Genomic DNA, 21,885 nt, shown 5'->3' with positions numbered 1-21,885 from the left:
TATTATTTCCGTGAAACATTGCAATACACAAATAACTTGAAAAACAACAAACCGTGACGCAGAGAGAAATAAACACTACTCAAAAGATAACAACCCACAAACACAAGTGGAAAAAAAAACCTGCTTAAATATGATCTCCAATTAGAGACAACGAGGACCGGCTGCCTCAAATTGGAGATCATCCCAAAAACCCCAACATAGAAATAGAAACCTAGAATAACCACATAGAAATAGATAACATAGAAAACCACCCAAAGACACCCCCTGTCACACCCTGACCTACTCTACTATAGAAAATGACATCTTACAAGGGTCAGGACGTGACAACATTTGAGAGAGAGTTGACAAGGTTCTATGTGGTAGACATTGGGCTTGTCTGAAAATGTGTGATTTCTTACATTATTCTTACACAAATATTATTTGTCACATGTTATTTGTCATAGAACAGGTGTAGACTTTACCGTGAAATGCTTACTTACGAACCCTTTCCCAACAATGCAGAGTTAAAAAGTTTTAAAAAATTGCTAAAAATGTAAAAGGAAATAACAGTAATGAGGCTATATACAAGGAGTACCGGTACCGAGTCAATGTGCAGGGGTACAAGGTAGTTGAGGTAAAACGTACATGTAGGTAAAAGTGACTAGGCAATCAGGATAGATAATAAACAGAAGCGCAGCAGCGTATGTGAAGAGTATGAAGGATGTATGTTTGTGGTTGTAAGGGTGTTTAACTGGCGGCAGAGAAGTCAGACGCAGGAGAGAAATAACTGTGTTTCCAACGGCGCAGTTTATTTACAAAAACCTCCACCGAAAAACATAATAATACAAATCAATGGGTAACATAATCCAACGCACACCAGTACAGACGTACACAAACACTTACAATAAACAATCTCCGACAAGGACATGAGGGGAAACAGAGTGTTAAATACACAACATGTAATTGATGGGATTGGAACCAGGTGTGACGGAAGACAAGACAAAACCAATGGAAAATGAAAAATGGATCAGCGATGGCTAGAAGGTTGGTGACGTCGACGGTCGAACACCGCCCGAACAAGGAGAGGGAACAACTTCAGTGGAAGTCATGACAGGGGTGGAGTGTCAATGTAGTATGTGTGAGTGTGTGGGTAGACTCCAGTGAGTGTGCATAGAGCCAGTGCAAGAGAGTCTGTGCAAATAATAAGGGGCTCTTAGGGGATAACTTGCTTAAATGTGTAGCACCCAAATACCGTACTGTAGGTGATGTACAGCTGCCATTCTAAGCTTGTGTGCTTGCTACACATTGGTAATTGCAGTGGTGAGATGTCATTCACCAGTTTAAACTGATTAAGCAACCAAGACTATAGCTACATTGGAAATTACTGTAAGGCACTATACAGATTTAATAATATTTCTACCATGACAATTTAAAATCCATGCATATGTAAGAGACAATGACTGAGTTTCCACTGCAATGTCACTGCCCTTGAACTGTGTACATGAAAACAAGCTTACACGCTACATTAGCATGGATATAATTACACACAACGCCAAACACCATATTTTGGCCATAGAGCACATACACACTGTGAGAAACCGTCCTCACTATTCTGCCTTAAACATATTGGGTGTGCCATGTTGTGGCTTCTGGGAATGAGTCTTTTCCTGGCACCTATTGGCTGTCCTGCATCAATGCCAAGGGCACAATTTTCTACTTCAAACATAACGGAAACACACTGCAGATTGAGGACAAAAAAGGGCAAAACATGCCTATAAGGAGAAAGAAAACTCAAGTCTGGTAGCCGGATAAGTTTGTGCTTTAGCCAAGTACTCGGTACTGTATGGCATGACAGTGAACACACGTCAGAGGAGTTGGCTGGTTGAAGTTCAAACAGATGGATACCAGGCCAAGAAAACATATGATTACTAAGAGAAGAGTACCCATTCACAAAACTATTTCAAGCTACTGTAAATGCAACCTGGTCTCAGAGCATTTCGTATTATTCTGTATGTAAATCTGAGAACACTCCATTTAGTATGATATGTTAAGTTTCTTATGGTATGTATTAATTTGTGGATATCCATCGCCAATTTTGTATGATATGTTACGGATTGCAATTCGTATTATATGTTACAAATGCTAGGTGGTTAACATTAGCTAGCTTGCTAACATTAACTTTGCATTATACCCCCATCCATCCACCCCAACCAACCACTATATTTTCGTTTTAGTCTTAAGTAACCATCTGTCTTATGTAACCATGCCAAACGTAACATATCATACTAATTGTAGCGCTCCAATTTACATTTACTATTGTTACGTCAAGTCTATAAAACTAGGCTGGTAAATGAGATTTACCTCAAGCTTAATAAAACAACCAGATATTATGAGTTCAGATCTTTTTGCCATATTTGGCATAGATTGGATTACTACAGTATTTGTTCAAACAATGAGCAACGGGCAGGTGTCATTCCCTTGGCCCCATGAGTAGGTCCTATACAACTCCACCCCTGGAGAGCTCTCCCGCCATGCATGTCCCCACTCAGGGCAACAGATGTTTGGGAAATGTGACTGTAATCATTTGGGAAAGGCTGTTTAATTCCCAACTCAAGCTGCCCTTGTAGGAATCACGTGTGGCTGGGTGAGGATTAGCATGCATTGGTGCCATTGTGGGTTGGCACTTTCACTGTGACAGATGATGTCTAGATGCAGAAAGCCAGAACATGTAATCTCTGCATGGACACTAGCATGACAAACCTACAGTCTAAAATGTATGCCACTCTAACCACACTAGCCTATGTTAGGCTTTTGATAAACCTCTATTGACACCAAAGTAAAAGTCGGGGGATTGTAGGACAACAAATGGTGTGATCTTAACACAAATGTGCACGCTTATCCGGTTCCATTTGTCAATGGGAGCCATCGGCATACAGTAGGCCTATGTGTCTCCATAGACTTACTGGGATTTAAGAACTACATACTTAACACCTGCTTTGTTAATACTGTGTAGTAAATAACTAGAGAATAACTATTGGCCAAACAGACAATATCATCATATAATGGCACTTAAAATAACATCACATTAGCCTAGGTATTAACATGCTAATACTATGGTAACAACTTATAGTTATTCATAATAAAAACATGATTTTCCTAAAACTCACAATATTGGCAACAACCTGTTACAGTAATAATGCTCTAAAGAAGAGATGTACAATTTTGGTTGCATAAGAGGGGATTACATCAACTTTCAACTGCCGGAGTCTGTCACCCTAATCTAAAAGAAATCATCACACTGCTGCTGTCTCGACCGACCAAACAGTCTTTCTGTCTGTCTATCTATCTGTCTCCTACTGCCTCATAAAGCTGGGCTAATACCATCATGCCATGTTGGTGTCGCCGTGGAAACAGACCCTGTACAGTACTTATCCATTTTTACAGTCCCAGAGGGTCATGAGATGGTCTGGTCAGGAAAAGGCGATGTGTCAGCACTCCTGCAACTTTAGGGAGAGAGGGAGAGGGAAAGGGAGAGGGAGAGAGGGAGAGAGAGAGAGGGAGAGAGAGAGAGAGAGAGAGAGGGAGAGAGAGAGAGAGAGAGAGAGATATTAAATGACCTTGTATTGTACTCAGTTTGCCATGCAGCAGTCAGAGAGCGTGCGAGAGAGGGGGGGTGGGGGGGCACTACTGCACCTGTCCCATGACAGTAATTGGGACAATGTGGGCAGCTCCACCCTACAAATGGCTTTGTCATCCAGGACCATTTCAATGGACCTATCAATGACAAATAAAAAACATACTTTCTTAAATGTTTTAATTTCGCAATTTGCCATGGAAAAGGTGTTTGCCATTTTACAAATGCACCCACATTATATTTCTGTCACCTTGTCAAATGAGGCTCATGCAAGATAAAGCAAGCAACATCTTCCAGCCCTGAGTATTAACTTGTCAGAATTCTCTGTCACAGACATCAGACGATCTCTAAGAACATTTACGAACACAAGAATTCAGAGGATAGATATTTCCACGCTGTCATCCCTTGATTTCATCACTTTGTTCCTGCCCAAAACTCTGTTTCCTCTTGTACAAAGGCACTTTCTCCTAATCAAGAGTGACAAAATAAATGGCTTCGCTGACCATGGTTTAAAAAAGAACAGTGTTACCCAAAGCTCCCAACATAGTCAAACGTGATATCCATCCAGTCGTGAAAGTATGTGGAGTGTTGGCACCATAGAAATATGTTTGGCACTGGCATTTTAGATTCACCAGTTCACCACCCTTCCAGGGCAGAGACCTCTATTACAATACTGCTGGTCCTCCAGGCAATGTTTCATATTGTCCCGGATACACAGTTGTCTATTGTGTGGCTAAATGTTTCCCCTGGTAGGACAACAGGATGAGCCCATGAGAAAATCATCAGCGGGGATAATGAATGCTGTGAACCAGATAGCAGTTAGCTCAAACTGTACCCAGTGAACTTGTTTTGATTGCTCTGAGTTTCACAACCCAATGCATTGCATGTGCCTCAACAGGGCGTCAAATTAATCACTTCTAATTGGAGTTGTTTACCGTATTGTAGCCCAACTCTCTCTACAAAGCCTGGAAAATGTCTCTGTCATTGCCTTGTAATGTCTTTCTAAACTCCTGAATGGCTTATGGTTGGTGGTATAGGATACAGTCCAATCAACATTAGTCTCAATTTTGTCCCTAAAATGCTATTTATTTCTCAGATAGAGTATTTACAGTGCAGTTATATTTTTTTATTTATATATACATTTGCAAAAATGTCTAAAAAACAGTTTTTGCTTTGTAATGATTTTTTGTGTGTCGATTGATGATGGGAAAAAACGATTTAATACATTTTAGAATCAAATCAAATTTTATTTGTCACATGCGCCGAATACAACAGGTGAAATGCTTACTTACAGGCCCTTAACCCATAATGCAGTTTTAAGAAAATACAAAAAAAAGGAAGAGATAAGAATACCAAATAATTAAAGAGCAGCAGTAAATAACAATATATACAGGGGTCACCAGTACAATGTCAATGTCAGTGTGGGGGGCACCGTGTCGAGGTAATTGAGGTAATATGTACATGTAGGTAGAGTTATTAAAGTGACTATGTATAGATAATAACAGAGAGTAGCAGAAGAGTTCCAGAACGTGGGGGGAGGGGGCAATGCAAATAGTCTGCGTAGCCATTTGATTAGCTGTTCAGGAGTCTTAAGGCTTGGGGGTAGAAATTGTTTAGGAGCCTCTTGGACCTAGAATTGGCGCTCCGGTACCGCTTGCCGTGCGGTAGCAGAGAGAACAGTCTATGACTAGGGTGGCTGGAGTCTTTAACAATTTTTAGGACCTTCCTCTGACACCGCCTGGTATAGAGGTCCTGGATGGCAGGATAAGGCTGTAACGTAACAAAATGTGGAAAAAGTCAAGGGATCTGCTGTATCTGTCCATAATTCTGGGGAGTAGTCAGTGAAAGAATTGCGTTGTGTGTCATGATAAGCAGGAGCTGACACCTTTAAAGCCACACTTTCTGAATTGCTATCATTTAACTGAGGAAACTGCATGTGCAATATTAAGCCTATCATTCACTGGAATAAGACAGAGTAAGTACCTTAAAGATACAGAAAACCAAGTAAACTGCTTTTATCCATATATGGATAGGAAAATAACACCATTTTGAATTGATGGAGAAGTACATTAGATTCTAGATAATTTTTCTGAGGGATATAAAAAAACATTTCTGTCATTTTGATTTGTTTATGTCATGTGCAGTGTTTGGAAAAAGTGTATCTTCATATCTCTCCACATTTTCACTGAATGGAGATGTAAAATGAGCGTGCTGATACGGTTTCAACACTATGCCATGTGTAGCTAGGCTACAGATGGATTGGGAGCATTAGCTGACAAGGCAACCTCCCTGCAGTCCTCGAAGAAACAGGGGTAAAACAATGTTGGCATCTGTCGCCACACCCAACACATTAGCTGAGGTTGTAGTAGCAGAAAATGAACGTTTTAACCCGGTGACAGCGACATGACCACTGCTCGAGGCTGTGAATGAGCGACAGACAGAGGAGAGACTCAGGCACAGCACAGACATCATGGCTCTTGCGCATCACCATCATAGCTCGTAGCATGAATAGATATGCCAACATTGACATGAATAATGAATGTATGTTCAAAGGCTCTCAATAGACTGGTCAGTATTTAACAATGATGGTGGCACTTGATAAGGAACACTTCAAGGCAGGCGTTTAAAGATGCGGACTCTGCTCTCTGTCAATGCGCATGATACTGCGGTTCCACTACTACGGCACGCTTCAACTCACCTTGAATTGGTACGCGTATGTTCTCCTGTCATTCGCATAGTAAGGGGCGGAAGAATAACCAATACACGCCCCAAATCCTCTATCAGCAACCAATCCAATGAAAGAAGAGGCGGAGCTTTTGGCAAAAATATCACACTTGGTTTCACTATGCGCTCGTAAAACAGTTCCGTCTACTACAATCGCGGCGGTGCAGGTGCTCTGTCTCTTCGGGAGAGGATGCGGACGGAAGGACGGGGGAGGGAAGGGATGAAGGGAATCGCCGAGAGGAAAGTGCATAGAATATGAATAAAAAGGCATCGATAAGAGCGCGCGCTGTTCAATGTCGAATATGAAAGATTCGTTGAACGGGGCACTTTGCGTGGTAATAGCTGGTCGGCAATAGTACTATGATTTGGTATGTGGCCACTTTGATAGCAAGTGTTTTCAGCACCAGAGGAACGGCCGCTCAAGGTGAGTTGAAGTGCAATATATTTTGTGCCGCCCATAATATATGATTTTGAGCGTCTGCATGTGGGTTTGCTGCTGGCGTTTGCATAGCATGCTCATTCTATATTGGTAGATAAACGAAATAGCTGTATTTCATTGATTTAAATGGCTGCATTTTCTCTAGTCACGTGAAAGTTGTGCCTTGGTTAATAGTTTTTTTTCTTCTAAATAATTGATTTAAATATTAGCCTACTCCGTATCATGTAATTATGTAATACAGCCTAAAGAGTAAAATCTCACATTTGAAAGGAAAGATGTGAGACATAATATTGCATAATTCTGTATAAAATAATTGCTCCATTATTTGAGCAGAGAAATACTACGAGCATATTACTGTCTCTACTGTAAGTACATAGTGCTATGCTCGGTGATAGTAGCCTATACAGCCAGGAGCATGTGTTTCAGATGTGTCAGATAAAAGGCCAAAAATAGATTTTGTTCTGTTATTTGCTTTAGAAAAAAATCTGTCATGATCAGTAGAGGTGTCAGCAGTCTCAAATGTGATCATTTTACCAAAAGGGGTGTGACGCTACACTAGTTTCCAGCATGGGAAAGTAACTCGTCACGAAATGCAGCAATATTGTCACATAACATTGGAATTTCTATGTGCATGAATGTATTCATTTAATGTTATGAATTTTGTCTGTTTAAATTCCATTTCAGAGGGTATGTAACTGCTGTGTGTGATGTGTCAGTAACTGACAAATAAAATAAAATCTAATCAAGTTGTATTGGTCACATACACATATTTAGCATATGTTATTGCGGGTGTAGTGAAATGCTTGTGTTCCTAGCTCCAACAGTGCAGTAATATCTAACAATTCACAACAATACACACAAATCTACAGTAAAAGAAGGGAGTTAAAAAAGATATAAATATTAAGACGAGCAATGTCGGAGTGGCTTTGACGTAAATACAGTAGAATAGAATACAGTATGAAATGAGTAAAGCAGTATGTAAACTTTATTAAATTGACTAGTGTTCCATTATTAAAGTGCCCAGTGATTCCATGTCTCTATATATAGGGCAGCAGCCTTTAAGGTGCAGGGTTGAGTAATCGGGTGGTAGCCGGCTAGTGATGGCTATTTAACAGTATGATGGCCTTGAGATAGAAGCTGTTATTCAGTCTCTCGTTTCCAGCTTTGATGCACCTGTACTGACCTCGCCTTCTGGATGATAGCGGGGTGAACAGGCAGTGGCTCGGGTGGTTGATGTCCTTGATGATCTTTTTGGCCTTCCTGTGACATCGGGTGCTGTAGGTGTTCTGGAGGGCATGCAGGGTGCCCCGGAGATGCGTTGGGCAGACCGCACAACCCACTGGAGAGCCCTGTGGTGGCGGGCGGTTCAGTTGCCGTACCAGGCAGTGATACAGCCCGACAGGATGCTTTCAATTGTGCATCTGTAAAAGTTTGTGAGGGTCTTAGGGGCCAAGCCAAATGTCTTCAGCCTCCTTCACCACACTGTCTGTCTGGGTGGACCATTTCAGATCATCGGTGATGTGTACGCCGAGGAACTTGAAGCTTTTCACTTTCTCCACTGCGGTCCAGTCGATGTGGATAGGGGCGTTGTGACTGGTGCAGTGCCCATCAGAGGTGTTTACCAAATGGTCTAGAGTGGAGCAAGGAATGTTTAACATTTACAATATCAATTATGCAAGTTTGTTGACATTTGAATGAAAACACTGTGTTGACCCATGGACTGATTTAACCTTGCTCTTCCAATAGTGTCCAGATGGGGGAGTGCTTTCTCAAGCTGTCACATGATGATGACTGAGCTCAATGACCCTTCATCCTCTGTTTAAAACTACTCTGCTTTCTGTCTCATTTGACAATTGAGGATTAGAATTGTTAATTTGTATGATTTGTGAGGGCCAGGGGTTCGACACAATATAAATCATTTTTTCTAAATGAAACATAATTAGATTTTAGTTAGTCAAAACATACATTATTATTTCCTTTCTTGCTGTTTCTTTGATAATTCAATACCTGCCCTGGTCACTCATGTAGTGGTCACATTCAGGGTTGTCTGTTCCATCCCTGAAATAGGTTTTACCAGTGGCTATACAATGTTGGTTTTACTTTTTAATCCCGCCATGTATGTTGTTGTTACTCTGTTGGTTTAGGCCTCAATGGTTAGGATTTATTATTGCATAAAAACTGTTTTAGAGAAATGTCAACCGCTGAAATGTGATTGTACAAATCTGAAAACAATCTATGTAAATATTAGTTTAAACAGCTTTTGTGGAAAAATATTTATACAATTGGTATACTTTCTAAGGCTGTCTGCATCCTTTGGCTGTTGCTTTTGCGATCTCTGCGTTAGGCATGTTGGTAGATGAAGTAAGATGTCAGGGCAGAGGGTAGTGCCCCTAGCAAGGTTGGGGTCAATCCATTTCCAATCAATTCAGAAAATTAATTCAGAAAAATGATCCTTGGACTATGGGCATTCATTACATTTGAATTTATCTCCAGAATTGACTCAAGTTTAAATGGAAATGACCCCATTCCCAGTCCCTGGCACTATGTGTTTCATCCTACTGTACCATTACTGCCTTCCTCTGCCTTAGAGAAGGATACAGTCAGTCCCACATCTAGTCTCTTCTCTCTCACTCATTCATTCAACCGTTCTCTGAAATCATTCACTCGTCCATAGCACCCATTAACCTACAGATACCTCACTCACATGCATTTTTTACATTTATTTAACTAGGCAAGTCAGTTAAGAACAAATTCTTATTTACAATGACGGCCTACACCGGCCAAACCCGGGGGATGTTGGGCCAAATGTGAGGCGCCCTATGGGACTCCCAATCACGGCCGGTTGTGATACAGCCTGGATTCAAACCAGGGTGTCTGTAGTGACGCCTCTAGCACTAAGATGCAGTGCCATAGACCGCTGTGCCACTCGGGAGCTCACATTCACTCGGACATACAACCTATACCCTCACTCATTCACTGTCAGGCATATGCTCTATTTACTCTCCCAATCATGGGAGTAAAGCTTGTAAACCCAGCCTAGAGAAAGCCCTGTGCTCAAGCTGTGGAAGGCAGACTTCTGCCAGCACAGCACTGTGCATGTGCCAGCTCTTTCTGCTGCAACCACTCCTTTCGCCTCGGCCAGTTCGCTCCCAGTGGAATCTCCCTGCAAACAAAGCCTGGAGCATTCTGGGAAAGCCAGTATGAGGAACAGGCCTGATTGAAGCCCCCAGTCCTCTTTTCTTATTTTTCTTTTTTCTTTTTTAGGGGGTGGATCAGCTTTAATATTGCAAATAGATTGTGGCTTCTATCAATGTAATTGTCTGCATAATTTCCAATCCCCCATATATTTTAAATATACAGTGCCTTCAAAAAGTATTCTGACCCCTTGACCTTTTCCACATTTTGTTACATTACAGCCTTATTCTAAAATGGATTAAATTGTTTTTTTCCCTCATCAATCTAACAACCTGTTTTCGCTATTCCATTATGGGGTATTATGTAGATTGACAAGGGAAAAAATACATGTAATAAGGCTGTAATGTAACAAAATGTGGAAAAAGGGAAGGGTCTCACGAGTCTCACGAGAATCCCAGGAGTAGTAAAACCGCAAGCACTGCTCAGGCAGTCAAGAGGAAAATTGATTCCATCATTGAACAGGGAGGTTCCAAAGATTTAAATAGGGAAAAATAACAGTCATATTATTCGTCTCAGCAGAATTTAAGAGATGTAATGTAGTGTTATTGACATAGTGAGTGAGACTGAGTGTGGCAGAGTGAGAGGGTAGAGAGAGAGAGAGAGAGAGAGAGAGAGAGAGAGCGAGGGTGGAGAGAGAGAGAGGGTGGAGAGAGAGTGATAGAGGGAGTGTAGAGACAGAGAGAGAGGGTAGAGACAGAGAGAGAGAGGGTAGAGACAGACAGAGAGAGAGGGTAGAGACAGACAGAGAGAGAGGGTAGAGACAGACAGAGAGAGAGGGTAGAGACAGACAGAGAGAGAGGATAGAGACAGAGACAGAGATGGTAGAGACAGAGATGGTAGAGACAGAGATGGTAGAGACAGAGATGGTAGAGACAGAGACAGAGAGGGTAGAGACAGAGACAGAGAGGGTAGAGACAGAGACAGAGAGGGTAGAGACAGAGACAGAGAGGGTAGAGACAGAGACAGAGACAGAGAGGGTAGAGACAGAGAGAGAGGTAGAGACAGAGACAGAGGGTAGAGACAGAGAGAGAGGGTAGAGACAGAGAGAGAGGGTAGAGACAGAGAGAGAGGGTAGAGACAGAGACAGAGAGGGTAGAGACAGAGAGGGTAGAGAGAGAGAGGAGAGAGAGGGGGTGGAGAGAGAGAGAGAGAGAGAGGGTAGAGACAGAGAGGGTGGAGACAGAGACAGAGAGAGAGAGAGAGGGTAGAGACAGAGAGAGAGAGAGGGTGGAGACAGAGAGGGAGAGAGGGTGGAGACAGAGAGAGAGAGAGGGTGGAGACAGAGAGAGAGAGAGGGTGGAGAGAGAGTGATAGAGGGAGTGTAGAGACCAAGAGAGAGGGTAGAGACAGAGAGAGGGTAGAGACAGAGAGAGAGGGTAGAGACAGAGAGAGAGATGGTAGAGACAGAGAGAGAGATGGTAGAGACAGAGAGAGAGATGGTAGAGACAGAGAGAGAGAGGGTAGAGACAGAGAGAGGGTAGAGACAGAGAGAGACGGTAGAGACAGAGAGACATTTATCGAGCAGATTCCATCACTCACACTTGTTCTTGAGGGCAGTGCAATTTCTTTGATTTATCGATGTTGAATAAACATAATTTTCCATAACCAACTGCAATTAGACAAGCCATATGAAAGTGCTAATAAGCATGCTTCTTGATGCAAATCATCTATCAGGTTATTATCGCTGAAAAATCTGCTACTTGTTTAAAAAAGGAAGGAAGTTGAGTCTATGTGACTCGATCCGTGTTAGCATGGGGGAAATGTCAGTGACTTACAACTCCTGGCTGGCACAGGGCAGGGCAGGTACCACCTGCCGTATATCCTGATTTCCTGTAAGGTGCACCTCTGGCAGTGCTTCACAGTGTTGAGCTGGCCTTTGGGCCTCTGGCACGCCTGGCCCGTTTCACACCCCCTCTCTGTGCCCAGTGCCCAGGCAAGAGCAGGTGTCAGCTCATTGTTGAGTGAGGGCTGGGGCCCTTCCTTAATTGGTCTGTGCTTGTCTGAGGGGGACATGCAGCTACAGAGGGCCAGAGAGTGGAGGGGAGAGAGACTGACTAGGCTGTGCTGGCACACAACACTGGGCTGTCAGGCTAGAGATGTGTTTTAAAGGTATATGACACCCAGGTCTCTGTCTGTCAGCTCAATGCCACTGGTGTTTCAGAGATAGTAGGCAGCTTGCCTGCGGTGGCATGGCCTCTTGTCTGTGTTGTGTAGTAGTGGGCAGCCTGTGTAGGATGTAGTGTTCATGAGGCTGCTTTTCATGTAGGGTAGTGTGCTGTGCTCAATAGCATATGTTGTGCATAGAAGGAAGGGCCCACTAGCTGGCATCGAGTAGAAGGTAAAGTATAGGATTTCAAATCTGCATAATGTGTTCCCTGTCATGAAGGGTATTTGTTTAATCATAATGTAGAGAGAGAGGCTGCGAAATGATTCCAGCTTAGGGTTGCAAAATTCCCCACATTTTCTATAAATTCCCTTGTTTTCCAGAAATCCAGGTTGAAGAATTCTGGAATTCTTACTTATTCCCTCCTGATTCCGGGGAATCCTACAACCTGGATTTCTGTAAAACCAGGGAATCTATTGAACGTTCCTGGAATTTTGCAGCCGTATTCCTGATAATAAGAAAGAGCATTTTTTTCCCTCAGTTGTCATCACTTTTACGTATAGATGTTATCAGTACTCAGTTGGAGATTTTGGAGAGGTTAATAAGTAACCTACTTGACATACAGGTAACTGCCAAAATAACGGAAACACTTGAGTAAATGAGGGATACAAAGTATATTGAAAGTGGGTTAATTAAGCAATTAACATCCCATCATTCTTAGGGTCATGTATAAAAATGGTGGGCAGACCATTATTTTGGCTACCATAGCTATGCCCCCATAGGATGATATCCATAGGGCACGAGTGGTAACTGAATGGTTTGATGTGCATGAAAACAATGTGAACCATATGCCATGGCCATCTCAGTCACCAGATCTCAACCCAATTAAACACTTATGGGAGATTCTGGAGTGATGCCTGACAGAGCGTTTTCCAACACCATCATCAAAACACTAAATAATGGAATTTCTCATGGAAGAATGGCGTCGCATCCCTCCAGTAGAGTTCCAGACACTTGTAGAATCTATGCCAAGGTGCATTGAAGCTTTTCTGGCTCGTGGTGGCCCAGCGCCCTATTAAAACACTTTATGTAGGTGTTTCCTTTATTTTGTCGGTTACCTATATGTGCTTACTGTTAATCTTTGTTCATGTCTCCCTCTCTGTGAAGAGTGGTTAAAGGTTCATTCATTTTTCAGTGAAGTTAGACTTCTCCATTATTCAACTACAATACCACTCTGTGGTGCCCAGGATTCTGCATGATCAAATACATAATGTTACCATTTATAAAGGTCATGATTAAGTCTCTCCTCTCCCATTTGCTCTGTCACCGTCTGTCTTTCCTGCCTTCCGCCTCACCCTGCATCACTATCACTGTAATGTATTCCTCTCGATTGCAGTCTGTGTTTGTCTTTTCATATGGTTTATGTTTTTGTATTAGTGCCACAAATCCAGATTTTTTTAGGAAAGCTATTTATAGGGCAGCTATTACAATGTTTGTTTGATAAGTAGCTCAACAAGGATCGGATTGGCTTTTGTACTTGTATGTCACACTTTGATGTTAGGTTGTCAGTGTGTTCTGGGATGACTTATATTCAACACTAGTATTTTTACTGAGGCTGACTGTCTGGTAGTACTACGCTGAGCTTGGGTTTGACAGACTCCATGTGGCGCCAGTGGGTGTAACTGAGAGTGAGTCACACAGCTTCTGGTCAGTCTATGACGTTGGTTCACTCATATCATTGTCTCACGCTGCCTGTGTAGGAGGTGGTCATCTGTCATTAATTATATGTAAGTGTCCATGTTAGCTATCCATGCTGTTTCTCTGTGTGCAGCCTACTATGCAGTGCATTAGGCACTCCTATCCATGTGTCCTGACTACACTCATTGCATTGCACCTCATTGCCACACACACACACACACACACACACACACACACACACACACACACACACACACACACAATGTTCTCTGATGTGACCTTCAGCACATGCAGGCTGGCATTCAATTACCACCCTGTCAGTGGCCGATCCAGCCCAGTCGCTGCACGTCCTTGAGATTCATTCTCTAGTCTAGTCTATATTCCATTACATCCAGGACATTGTGTGTTCTGTCCAGTTTAATCTGTGCTCATATCCTTGCATCACATACACCATAACCATATGTGTGCTGGTACTGAAGTGCTTGTAGTGTCATATTCACCTTTGCTGAATACCTGATTTCATATCACAGATTATCGTGAAATAGACATTTGTGACAGGCACATGAAAAAGTTGTAAAAAATTGTGTCCACCACACAATTTTCTTCTTCATAATCCAGTACACAATTTTCTTAATAACTAATTCAATTTTTTTGTGGTTAACTTTAGCTAGGTGGCTAACGTTAGCTAGGCTAGGGGGTTAAGGTTAGGATTAGGGGTTAAGGTTAGTGTTAGGTAACATGCTAGCTAAGTAGTTAAAGGGTTAGCTAACATGCTATCTAAGTAGTAAAACAATTGTAAGTAGTTACAAAGTGGATAAAATGTTGTCCATCATGTGATTTGAATATGCACCGTTTGGGTTGCTAGACATTGACGTTATACGCCCACCCATCCTCCCCAAACAAACCTCCCTCCTATCGTTTCTGTCTTAAATAACCTGCTGCCTTTATCTGTGATTAAAATGCACTGTATACTGTATAATGTTTTACTTTTTGTGTGTCACGAATTTCCCAAGTCATTGGTGTCTATTTCAGGATAATTTGTGATAGTGGGTTGTAGTGCTGTAGCACTGCCAGGATCCAAAGCATTTCTGTTCCCCATCCCCTCCCTTGTAATGTTCTGATGGTAGATTTGTCACAGATTGAGTCAGTGTCAGGAAGAGGATTTAGGCATCCTGGGGTGACATGAAAACCCCACAATGTCTCCAAATGTAGTACATTTATTATTTATATTTATTCAAATTTTATATGATCTCTTATCACATTGGACTTCGATAATGTCAAAATATTTCACAGCTATTGTTCTAGCTGCATAATTACAGCCCAAAGTGCCTGGAGAGTCCACACACACAAATCTGTGATCATTATTGGAAGTACAGTAAAGGGTACTTTTCATGCAAGTGCCATTATCGTTGCTGCGGCTCGAAAGGCTGGTTGAAATCTCCAGCGGATTTAACTCCTAACTGTCCCCGCTATTCTACTGTGAACATTCATGTTCTGCTCTGGACAGATGTTGATTGACTCGGAACAGATTCATTTTATTGATTAAGTGAGCTGCAACAGAAGGAGGCTGCTTGCAGTGAGTAACTGGCTTTAGTATTGGTAGTGAACATGCCTATTTAACTGGTGCCAAATAATCTGGAATTATTCTCCTGCATTGTGCTCTGGGACATGGACTGCCTCTGATTTAGCTAATTTACCTGCAAATGCAGACAGCAGCATAGTGTACTGGATAAAGTCGTCCCTTCAGGAATTCGTTATGAGCAGGATCAGCACTACTGCTACTTGCAGTTAGGAGTTAGGATACTTGTACAGATGAGGTAGTTGCTGAATTATATGTTTTCCAAGATGGCGTAGCAGTTGGACGTGTATTTGTCCTGTGTACATATTAGTTTTCCTCGTTTTTTCCCCGTATATACAGTGGGGCAAAAAAGTATTTAGTCAGCCACCAATTGTGCAAGTTCTCCCACTTAAAAAGATGAGAGAGGCCTGTAATTTTCATCATAGGTACACGTCAACTATGACAGACAAAATGAGAAAAAAAATCCAGAAAATCACATTGTAGGATTTTTTAATGAATTTATTTGCAAATTATGGTGGAAAATAAGTATTTGGTCACCTACAAACAAGCAAGATTTCTGGCTCTCACAGACCTGTAACTTCTTCTTTAAGAGGCTCCTCTGTCCTCCACTCGTTACCTGTATTAATGGCACCTGTTTGAACTTGTTATCAGTATAAAAGACACCTGTCCACAACCTCAAACAGTCACACTCCAAACTCCACTATGGCCAAGACCAAAGAGCTGTCAAAGGACACCAGAAACAAAATTGTAGACCTGCACCAGGCTGGGAAGACTGAATCTGCAATAGGTAAGCAGCTTGGTTTGAAGAAATCAACTGTGGGAGCAATTATTAGGAAATGGAAGACATACAAGACCACTGATAATCTCCCTCGATCTGGGGCTCCACGCAAGATCTCACCCCGTGGGGTCACAATTATCACAAGAACAGTGAGCGAAAATCCCATAACCACACGGGGGGACCTAGTGAATGACCTGCAGAGAGCTGGGACCAAAGTAACAAAGCCTACCATCAGTAACACACTACGCCGCCAGGGACTCAAATCCTGCAGTGCCAGACGTGTCCCCCTGCTTAAGCCAGTACATGTCCAGGCCCATCTGAAGTTTGCTAGAGAGCATTTGGATGATCCAGAAGATGATCCAGAAGATGATCCAGAAGAGGATTGTTCTCCCAATCCTCTTCTGGATCATCCAAATGCTCTCTAGCAAACTGTCATATGGTCAGATGAAACCAAAATATAACTTTTTGGTAAACTCAACTCATCGTGTTTGGAGGACAAAGAATGCTGAGTTGCATCCAAAGAACACCATACCTACTGTGAAGCATGGGGGTGGAAACATCATGCTTTGGGGCTGTTTTTCTGCAAAGGGACCAGGACGACTGATCCGTGTAAAGGAAAGAATGAATGGGGCCATGTATCGTGAGATTTTGAGTGAAAACCTCCTTCCATCAGCAAGGGCATTGAAGGTGAAACGTGGCTGGGTCTTTCAGCATGACAATGATCCCAAACACACCGCCCAGGCAACAAAGGAGTGGCTTCGTAAGAAGCATTTCAAGGTCCTGGTGTGGCCTTGCCAGTCTCCAGATCTCAACCCCATAGAAAATCTTTGGAGGGAGTTGAAAGTCCGTGTTGCCCAGCAACAGCCCCAAAACATCACTGCTCTAGAGGAGATCTGCATGGAGGAATGGGCCAAAATACCAGCAACAGTGTGTGAAAACCTTGTGAAGACTTACAGAAAACGTTTGACCTGTGTCATTGCCAACAAAGGGTAAATAACAAAGTATTGAGATAAACTTTTGTTATTGACCAAATACTTATTTACCAGCATAATTTGCAAATAAATTCATTAAAAATCCTACAATGGGATTTTCTGGATTTTTTTTCTCATTTTGTCTGTCATAGTTGAAGTGTACCTATGATGAAAATTACAGGCCTCTCTCATATTTTTAAGTGGGAGAACTTGCACAATTGGTGTCTGACTAAATACTTTTTTGCCCCATTGTATTTAGTGTATATTTTAATCTCACTTTCCATTTACGAACTGAATATACTTTCCTGCAACCAGCCTCACCCAATGTGGTATGGATCTGCTATTTTTATACTTTAGAATCGGAACCCCCAACAGAAGCTAGCCAGCTAACTAGCTACTAGCTAGTAGTCAGTTAGCCACTGCTAGCAGTCTTCACCGTTAACTCGGACACCAACCAGCTTCAGCTCGGTCAATACCTGCCAGTCTGCACAGCGCGATAACAACCCAGAGCATATCGGACTGCTTTTTCTCTACCTCATCACCGGATTCCTGCCGCAAGCCCTGGTCCATTACACTGGATCATCGCAGCTAGCTGCATTCGAGTGGCTACTGCTGGCTAGCGCCTTTGTCCCGAAGCAAGAACCAGTTAGCCTTGAGCTAGCCTTGAGCTAGGCCCCTGGTAGAGGTCTACCAGCTAATTCTTGGGCCACAATACCTCTTTTGCCAATTGGCCTGGACCCTTTATTGCCGACACAGAGCCCTGCCAATTCATCACGACTGGTCTGCCGACGTAATTGTCCGAGGTGGTTTCAACAGGCTTTTCCGTTGCGACGTCGCCGAAGGTCCATCTGCTAGCCCCGGCCCGCTAGATTGCAACTCCGCCCCCTTTGGCAGTTCTATCTTGTCGGAAAATGTTACAGTTAGGGATGGAAATTTCAGGGGTTTTGGCGGTCTTCCTAAGCCAGGATTCAGACACGGATAGGACATCCGGGTTGGCAGAGTGTGCTAAGGCAGTGAATAAAACAAACTTAGGGAGGAGGCTTCTAATGTTAACATTTATGAAACCAAGACTTTTACGGTTACAGAAGTCTACAAATGGGAGCGCCTGGGGAGTGGGAGTGGAGCTAGGCACTGCAGGACCTGGATTAACCTCTACAATATCAGAGGATGAGGAGGATAATGATATGGCTAAAGGCTATAAGAACTGGTCATCTAGTACGTTCGGAACAGAGAGTAAAAGGAGCAGGTTTCTGGGAGTGGAAGAATAGATTCAAGGCATAATGTACAGACAAAGGTATGGTAGGATGTGAATACAGTTGAGGTAAACCTATGCATTGAGTGACGATGAGAGAGATATTGTCTCAAGAAACATAATTTAAACCAGGTGAGGTCACCGCATGTGTGGGAGGTGGAACTAAAGGGTTAACTAAGGTGTGTTGAGCAGGGCTAGAGGATCTACAGTGAAATAAGGCAATAATTACTAACCAAAACCTCAATGGACAAGGCATATTGACATTAGGGAGAGGCATGCGTAGCCAAGTGATCATAGGGGTCCAGTGAGTGGCTCAGGCGGGCCGGAGACACGGCGATTCAGGCAGCTAGTGGGCCGGGGCTAGCAAGCTAGCAGAAGGGCCTTAGAGGGACGTCGCGACGGAAGAAGTCAGTTGTAGCCCCCTCGTGCTGTAACGTCGGCAGACCAGTCGTCGTGGATCAGCAGGGCTCCATGTGGTGAAAGGGTCCAGGCCAATTGGCAAAATAGGTACAGTGGCCAAAGAATTTGTCCGATGGGCCTCTTAAGCTAACAGTCCAATTTGGACCCTCTCTTTCTAAAATTATCCGCCTTAATTGTTGCAACCCCTATTACTAGCCTGTTCAACCTCTCTTTTGTATTGTCTGAGATCCCCAAAGATTGGAAATCTGCCGCGGTCATCCCCCTTTTCAAACGGGGAGACACTCTAGACCCAAACTGTTATAGACCTATATCCATCCTGCCCTGCTTTTCTAAAATCTTTGAAAGCCAAGTTAACAAACAGATCACCGACCATTTTGAATCCCACCATACCTTCTCCACTATGTAATCTGGTTTCCGAGCTGGTCATGGGTGCACCTCAGCCACGCTCAAGGTCCTAAACAATATCATAACCGCCATCGATAAAAGATAGTACTGTGCAGCCGTCTTCATCGACCTGGCCAAGGCTTTTGACTCTGTCAATCACCGCATTCTTATAAGCAGACTAAATAGCCTTGGTTTCTCAAATGACTACCTCGCCTGGTTCACCAACTACTTCTCAGATAGAGTTCAGTGTGTCAAATCGGAGGGCCTGTTGTTCCTGACCTCTGGCAGTCTCTATGGGGGTGCCACAGGGTTCAATTCTCAGGCCGACTCTTTTCTCTGTATACATCAATGATGTCACTCTTGATGCTGGTGATTCTCTGATTCACCTCTATGCAGACGACACCATTCTGTATACATCTGGCCCTTCTTTGGACACTGTGTTAACAAACCTCCAAATGAGCTTCAATGCCATACAACACTCCTTCCGTGGCCTCCAACTGCTTTTAAATGCTAGTAAAACTAAATGCATGCTCTTGAACCGATTGCTGCACGCACCCGCACGCCCGACTAGCATCACTACTCTGGATGGTTCTGACTTAGAATATGTGGACAACTACAAATACCTAGGTGTCTGGTTAACCTCTGTAAACTCTCCTTCCAGACTCACATTAAGCATCTCCAATCCAAAACTAAATCTAAACTCAGCTTCCTATTTCGCAACAAAGCCTCCTTGACTATCCTACCGATCCTTGACTTCGGCGATGTCATTTACAAAATAGCCTCCAACACTCTACTGAGCAAACTGGATGTAGTCTATCACAGTGCCATCCATTCTGTCACCAAAGCCCCATATACTACCCACCACTGCGACCTGTATGCTCTTGTTGACTGGCCCTCGCTACATATTCGTCGCCAAACCCACTGGCTCCAGGTCATCTATAAGTCTTTGCTAGGTAAAGCCCCACCTTATTTCAGCTCACTGGTCACCATAGCAACACCCACCCGTAGCACACACTCCAGCAGGTGTATTTCACTGGTCATCCCCAAAGCCATCACCTACTTTGGCCGCCTTTCCTTCCAGTTCTCTGCTGCCAATGACTGGAACGAATTGCAAAAATCACTGAAGTTGGAGACTCATATCTCCCTCTCTAACTTTAAGCATCAGCTGTCAGAGCAGCTTACCGATCACTGTACCTATACACAGCCAATCTGTAAATAGCTCACCCAACTACCTCATCCCCATATTGTTATTTATCTTTTTGCTCTTTTGCACCCCAGTATCTCTATTTGCACATCATCATCTGCACATCTATCACTCCAGTGTTAATGCTAAATTGTAATTATTTTGCCTCTATGGCCTATTTATTGCCTTACCTCCCTAATCTTCTACATTTGCACACACTGTACATAGATTTTTCTATTGTGTTAATGACTGTACATTTGTTTATGTGTAACTCTGTGGTGTTGTTTTTGTCGCACTGCTTTGCTTTATCTTGGCCAGGTCGCAGTTGTATATGAGAACTTGTTCTCAACTGGCCTACCGGGTTAAATAAAGGTGAAATAAAACATTTAATAAAAAGGATGCCTAAGAAGGTTGTTATCTTAGTTACAATACTAAACTAATATAGGGCAGGCTATAATATATTGACTTGTGATCTTTCTGTTAGATATATTGGTGCCTCAGTGATGACACCTGGTCTTTGAGAAAAGCTCAGCCTGTGAAGATATAGCAGAGGTCAGAACAGAGAGGGCCTGTAACATGATTTGCACAGCTGGCATTTATGTCTTGTTGAGAGCATAAATATGTTCCCTTGAAAAAGTTCCCATAAACACTGCCGGGTCACTGTGTCTCCATTAAGGAAATGAAAACGGTGGTAGCAGTGACTGGGCCTGTGCTGATCGTCCCCTTGTGATGATCTCATAAAGCGATTGGGCAGTTATTAGCCAGGCAGTATATTATCCTGGGTCTTTATGGTAATTCCTCTAGGATCCAAAAATAATGTTAGGCAGAATCCGTGAACTCCTGAAACCTGAACTGTCTGCAGGGAAACAATGGGTTTCAGCACTGCTGTGCCCCAAGCCCAGAGTGCAGGCTTTATAATGTGACAGCATTTAGTTCTCAAGCCAAACAATGTGGATAATATTTTATATTCCTCAACTTGTGTGGATAGTACTTGGCCTGCTTGGTCCCTTAGGGATAGACCACGTGAATTTCATGTTTTCATGTGATCACATGTGAAGTTAATGTGATGAAATGTGACAACATGTAAAGTAACGTGATAACGTGAAACATGTGAAGTGTTCAACAACAAAGAATTCTAATGTGAAATGAAAGGGGTGGCTCATGTAGCTTAACCAGTGTTTGTAAAGTAGCTCACATAATATATTGCTTTTCTCTTGCTCATGGGTTGCAGTTGATGATTACCTTTTAAACTCTCTAGACCCCTTTTAATCTATTAGTGTGGAAGACACATGTTGAGTCAATAAAAATATGTTAAATTGATAGAAGAGGGCACGATTTCAGGAAACTGAGCCTCTTGAAGTATCAAATTCTCTGATAAGTCTTCTACAGAAAAATACTTTGTTGTCTATTACAGACTGACTCCAACTGAATAGATTAGTTTCCTGAAAATAGATCCAGTCATTAGGCAGCTCCAACACACTGTAAAAGGGTGCTGTGAAAACTGAGAGGAGATAGTCTAAGATTGAAATATGGGGTGCGTAAAGT

General features: G+C 42.7%; 1 protein-coding gene across 5 annotated transcripts in view; it reads left to right on the top strand.

Annotated features, from left to right (window-relative positions):
• Positions 1-6,471: 6,471 nt before the first annotated feature.
• The window catches only part of LOC115206381 (protein turtle homolog B), a 69,090-nt gene continuing 53,676 nt past the window's right edge, over positions 6,472-21,885 (top strand). For all 5 annotated transcript variants that reach the window (XR_003880792.1, XM_029773264.1, XM_029773262.1 and 2 more), the window contains exon 1: positions 6,472-6,761. Coding sequence is in view for 4 of the 5 variants with exons in the window: in XM_029773264.1 (XP_029629124.1) it covers positions 6,698-6,761 (64 nt within the window). In the remaining variant the exon portion in view is untranslated. The remainder of the gene's footprint in view (positions 6,762-21,885) is intronic.

This window comes from Salmo trutta, chromosome 13 (assembly GCF_901001165.1).
Source record: "Salmo trutta chromosome 13, fSalTru1.1, whole genome shotgun sequence".
NCBI lineage: Eukaryota > Metazoa > Chordata > Actinopteri > Salmoniformes > Salmonidae > Salmo > Salmo trutta.
This window is presented reverse-complemented; position numbering and strand designations above follow the sequence as displayed.